The 6,000-nt window shown below is 37.8% G+C and overlaps 1 protein-coding gene across 1 annotated transcript; it reads right to left on the bottom strand.

Annotated features, from left to right (window-relative positions):
• LOC118020179 (phosphatidylinositol N-acetylglucosaminyltransferase subunit P-like) lies at positions 1-1,295 on the bottom strand. Its single transcript, XM_035020138.1, has one exon. It carries the CDS (start codon positions 781-783, stop codon positions 379-381), a length of 405 nt encoding a protein of 134 aa, XP_034876029.1. The 5' UTR covers positions 784-1,295; the 3' UTR covers positions 1-378.
• Positions 1,296-6,000: the final 4,705 nt, after the last annotated feature.

Below are 6,000 nucleotides of genomic sequence, written 5' to 3'. Positions count from 1 at the left end.
GCCCTTCATACAGCCATTGTGCTTTCATGCATGTCATACTGACCATCCGACCATTAACACAATCCCTCTGTGAAGTATGAAGTTTCTTTTCTGGAGAAAGGAGTTTTATCTTTTGATGGAGAGTTCCCGTAACAAAAGGTCTGATCAGAGAATGGGAAAAAAAGATATTTTTTTTATGGTAATGCAGTATTTTATTTATTCTGTCTATTAATAACTAATATGCGAGAACATGTATAAGATTAATGGAATTTAATCTAAGAGAAGTGCAGCTTTTTTATATTTCAGTATCGGTTATTAATAAGATTGTCAAAATAGCTATGGTCAAAATTATTACATCAAAAACTTATAGTAAGTGTTTGGTGTTAGTCTACATACAATTTAGTTTTTGGCATAAAGATCTTCAGCTGCAAGAAAGAACATTTGGTTTACTTCACTAATAAGAATATCCCTTAATGCTGGGATGGCCTCTTCTTGATATTTCTTCTGCTGTTGATTTTTAGCATAGTTATCTATGATTGTATGAACAGAGTTCAGTGGAGAGGTACTCATCATGTTTATTCCAAATAACAGTACATAACCAATTACTATGGTAATGAGGAGGTAGACAGGCAATGCAACCACCCAGTATTTTTGAGGCCAATAAGTTAAGCCTAAGGAGTTTAGGCAAGGTTCAGGAATAAAAGCCCACACAAGATATAGTATGAAGCTAAACTGGGAGCTTAAAGAAAGAATAAAACCATAAATAGCTCTTTCTGGCAATGGCGATGGTGAATTTTCCACCATTTTCCCTGTGGCCCTAGACAGTCTGTGGGAAAGAAAGAATCGTCAGTGATTTACTCCCCTTCATCACTGGTCTGTTGTAGCCTCATCGTTTTGCTATGGGCACTGCCTCTGCAGATTTTTTCCCAGCCTAAACCACTGCACACTGCCATCCTGTGCCAAAAATATGTTTGATATAGAAACTTCAGTACAAGGTTGGAAGATTAAGCTAAGTAATTCTCCCGGTCCACGATTTCTCAATCTTGGCATGACTGACATTTGGGATTAGAAATTCTTTACTGTGGGAGGCTGTGCATTGTAACATGGTTAGCAGCCTCCCTGGCCTCTACTCACTAAGTACCCATGCATGCCCCCTTTCCCTGTGATGACAACCAAAAGCATCAGCAGATATTGCCAAATGGCTGGGGTGGAGAGAATCAACACCTCCCACCCCCACCCCAGTTGAGAACCTCTGTCTCAGACAATAGATCATAGAAAAAATGGGGTGCCTGGGTGGCTCAGTTAAGCATCCAACTCTTGATATCAGCTCGGGTCTTAATCTCAGGGTCATGATTTTGGCCCTGTGTTGGGCTCCATGCTGGGTGTGGAGCCTACTTAAATTAAAAAAAAAAGAAAGAAAAAAGAAAAGAAAAGCTGTAGAGATAGTCAGTGGGATAAAAGGACAATCGATCTGGAGAATAATAAAGTCCCAACATCCTGCTGGCAAGAGTTCACAAAGAGAGAACATAGAAAATGAGAAGGAGGAAATTAGTAAAAAAATAATAAAAGAAAAAATTTGCCGGTAAGATTGAAAGCACCCCCGGGAGTCTAGCACAATCAAAGAAAAAAGGCGCATTCTAAGGCACAAGGCACATCATTGTGAAATTTCGGACATAAAGGTAATGGGAAGATTCTAGAATGAAGAATAGACCAGATACAGAGGAAGGGGAACCAGAAAGGCATTAGGCATATTTATTTCAGTGGCAACACTGGAAGTAAAAGACAGTGGAACAGTGCTTTTAAAATGCTGAGGGAAAATGATCAGCTTACGGAAATTATCAGTGGAGGATGAGAATAGAATACAGACATTTTCAGACATGCAAGCACGCTAAAAAATTTACCTTCAATGCACACGCTCTGAGTAAACTACTGAAATCTGTGCTTTAGCAAAGTAAGAGAGTGAATTTCTAATGTTTGGGCATTGGAAGATACCGATGGGCATTTGATAGATAGGTTGAAGCATCTGGATAAAATTCGGGTTAGATACATTAAAAAAAAAGTAAGTGAAAAAGGAAGGCAATTATTAACTCCAGGGACAACAGGAGATTTTCTTTTTTTTTTTTTTTAAAGATTTTATTTATTTATTCATGAGAGACACAGAGAGAGAGATAGAGAGAGGCAGAGGGAGAAGCAGGCTCCCAAGGAGCAGGAAGCCCGATGTGGGACTCGATCCCAGGACCCCGAGATCATGACCTGAGCTGAAGGCAGACGCTTAACCATCTGAGCCACCCAGGCGCCCCAACAACAGGAGATTTTCAAGAGCAGCACTATCCTGGCACCTTACTTGATTCAGCAATGCACTGTATTTACATTGACAGGATGATAAAAATACAAATTATTGATTTGAACAGAAGTGATATAGCTGTGTGAGTAGGAAGGGTGAGGGGAAAGTGGTGATGGTGGTACATGTGAAAGGGCTAAATCCTCAAATACCATGACAAGAAGTCAATAAATAATGTCTAAAAATGAAAGTCAGGAAACATTGGTGTAAGCATATTGTTAGGAAATAACCTAGTAGGGTTATGTGGAACATGGGGCGAAGCTAGAAGCTAGGTGGGGGGAAGTTGGTCAAGGGGCTGATGGGACTTGGGTGTTTTTGTTATAAGCCTTTATGAACTATTTGAATATTCACTTATATGTATTACTTTCATTAAAAATAAAAATGCACACAAAAACAATATATACATATTATAGGAAAAAGTCACATAAAATAAGCAAAAAGAACACAAATGACATAAGGATCTCACCCACCCAGAGCTAACCATTGGTAATATCCTGAAATAGTTTTTTCTTGAAAAATTCTGAAAAACAAATGAAAGGACTTTATTTTTAATTGTTTTTATTTATTTATTTGACAGAGAGAGAGCACAGACAGAGGGAGTGGCAGGCAGAGGAGGGGGAGAAGCAGGTTCCCTGCTGAGCAGAGAGCTTGATTGGGGGGGGGTGCTTCATGACCTGAGCCAAAGGCAGTTGCTTAACTGAGTGAGCCACCCAGGCACCCCAAAAGGACTTTTAAATACTAAAAAAAAAAAACAAAAAAAAAAACACCCTCACAAATTCTTGATACATTAAAACTATCAATAATAATTTAAAAAGTAGTAACTGGGGTTATTAATTTTTAACTAAATCAATCTTTCTGATCAAAATGCTTGGTGTTATTTTGGTTTTATCTTCACTAACAGAGCAGAGTGGAGAATTGAGGCAATTTTCCAAAATACTTCTGTGTTAATTATCTTGTTATTTTAGAAAGAAGCAGCTTTTGGTCTCAGTTTTCTAAACAGTTGTCTCTATTTAGTAGTTTAGGAATTTTTGGAAACAAATTTATCAGGAAAATTTGTCTTCAACAAATGGTATTGGGAAAACTGCACAGCTACATGCAAAAGAATGAAACTGGACTGCTTTCTTACACCATACACAAAAATAAGCTCAAAATGGATTGAAGACCTAAATGTGAGAACTGAAACTATAAAAAAGTCCTAGAAGATAACACAGGCAGTAATTTCTCTGACATCGGCCATAGCAACATTTTTCTAGATATGTCTTCTAAGGCAAGGGAAACAAAAGCAAAAATAAATTACTGGGACGACATCAAAATAAAAAGCTTCTGCACAGCAAAGGAAACGGCCAATAAAACTAAAAGACAACCCACTGAATGGGAGAAAATACTTGCAAATGACATATCCAATAAAGGGTTAGTATCCAAAATATGTAAAGAATGTATACATCTCAACACCAAAAAACCAAATAATCCATTTAAAAAAGGGCAGAAGACATGAACAGACATTTTTCCAAAGAAGACGTGCCGATGGCCAACAGACATATGAAAAGATGCTCAACAGCACTCATCATCAGAGAAATGCAAATCAAAACCGCAATGAGATATCATCTCACACCTGTCTGAATGGCTAAAATCAAAAAAACAAACAAGTGTTGGCAAGATGTTGAGAAAAAGGAACCTTTGTGCACTGTTGGTTGGAATGCAAACTGGTGCAGCCACTGTGGAAAATACTATGGAGGTGCCTCAAAAAATGAAGAATTGAATTACCATATGATCCAGTAATTCCACTACTGGTATTTACCCAAAGAGTATGAAAACACTAATTTGAAAAGATACTTGCACCCTTATGTTCATTGCAGCATTATTTACAATAGCTAAATTATGGAAGCAACCCAGATGTTCGATAGATGAATGGATAAAGGAGATATGTTGTGTGTATATATATGTGTGTGTGTGAGGATGGGTGAAATAGGTGAGGGGGATTAAGAGTACACCCATGATGAGCAATGAGTAATGTATATAATTGTTGAGGCACTATATTGCTCACCTGAAATTAATACAACACTACGTTAATCATACTGGAATTAAAAAAAAAACACACACACACAGAAAAAAGATACATTACATAGAGAGGAACAAATACAATAAACCATATTTCTTGTTTTGAGCATATGCAAAACATTTTTTAATCAGGAAAATTTGCCTCAAAAAATTTTTGTATTTTTTCTCTTTTTAAAGAAAGATAAATAATTTTCATTTCTCTGAACTGTTTCAGTGAACAAATATATAAGGAGTGCAGTTCAGCTTTGATACCTCACAGTTAACAAGCAGAAAAACAAGACAATAAATAACGGAATTTGGGGGAACTGTCCTTGGAAAGAGAGAATTGGTAAAACAAAGTTAAGAATAATTAGAGCCTTAAATGTGAATAATGAAATGCATATTTTTAAAGAAATTAAGCTGCATTACAATTTTGAAGAAAAATATGCAGTTGATACAGTTTTTTACCTCCTAAGGTCATTGAGTTTTGATTAGTTTAAAAGTTTCAAAATTCTAATATTTACTGAATTCCTTTCCTTATCTCAGGCCTTGTCCTGGATGTATTCACTTAACATGCTCTGTATAATCTCGCAACAATCCTGCAGATTTGGTGGTGCATTTGCAGAGGCCTGACATGAAGGAATATAGTGGGACATAGAGTATAGAGTGGATTTTTTGTGGGTTTTCTTGGCTTTGGCTGCTGCTGTGGGTGTTAAGAAAATATGCATATTAAACATATAATGATTGTGCATTTATCAGGAAAAAACAGAGCAACTATCAGCCACTGGAGACAAGCGTAGGGGAGGGTCTGGAGGTGATACCTTGAGGCAGAGTCCCGAGAGGACATGTGCAATCTGTACACGTAGTACTCCAAAGATGAGCACGCACAAACATCCTGTCTCTGCAGTGTTATGATCTAGCACACGAATGCGTAAGGCAGGTGTGGGGCAAACCAAAGTTGTTGAGGACCCTGTGAAGCAAGTATGATAGGACGGGTTGTGGTCAAAGGGCACTCCTGAGAACCCTGGGGACAAAAAGGAGATATGCACTGGGGGCCTGCAGGATCTTCTACCCTGCTTGACTGCAGGCAGGCTGCCGTCCCTGTAGGGTAAAACAGGTTTTGTCTTTCTAGGTCAGTCTGAGGTACATTTGCCAAGACTGGGGTCTCCAGAGGTAACTATGAATTATTATCCCCATTTTATAGGTGAAGAAATTGAGCCTCAGGGAGGTTCGGTTAGCTAACGTGTATTTGTGTGCATGTAAATATTAGGTAAAACATATTAGCTCCACTGATAGGCGTTTCTTAAAAATAACTGCCCTACATTATTAAGGTGGTGCCTACTAATTAACATTAGAACCCATCTCTTTCCAAAAAAAGTATTTGTGATTACTTTTCGCAAATTGTAACAGCCTAACTATACCTCTTCATTGTTTTATTCAAAACAATTCCATCATGTTAATGCAGAACATTTGCAGATTTTTTTTTAAAGATTTTATTTATTTATTTGCAGATTTTTTTTTTTAAAGATTTTATTTATTTATTTGACAGAGAGATAGCGAGAGCAGGAACACAAGCAGGGGGAGTGGGAGAGCGAGAAGCAGGCTTCCTGCCGAGCAGGGAGCCCGATGCGGGACTCGACCCC

This window comes from Mirounga leonina, unplaced genomic scaffold, assembly GCF_011800145.1.
Source record: "Mirounga leonina isolate KUSES-001 unplaced genomic scaffold, KU_Mleo_1.0 Mir_173, whole genome shotgun sequence".
NCBI lineage: Eukaryota > Metazoa > Chordata > Mammalia > Carnivora > Phocidae > Mirounga > Mirounga leonina.
Note: the sequence above shows the minus strand (reverse complement) of the source record. Positions and strands in the feature narration are given on the sequence as shown.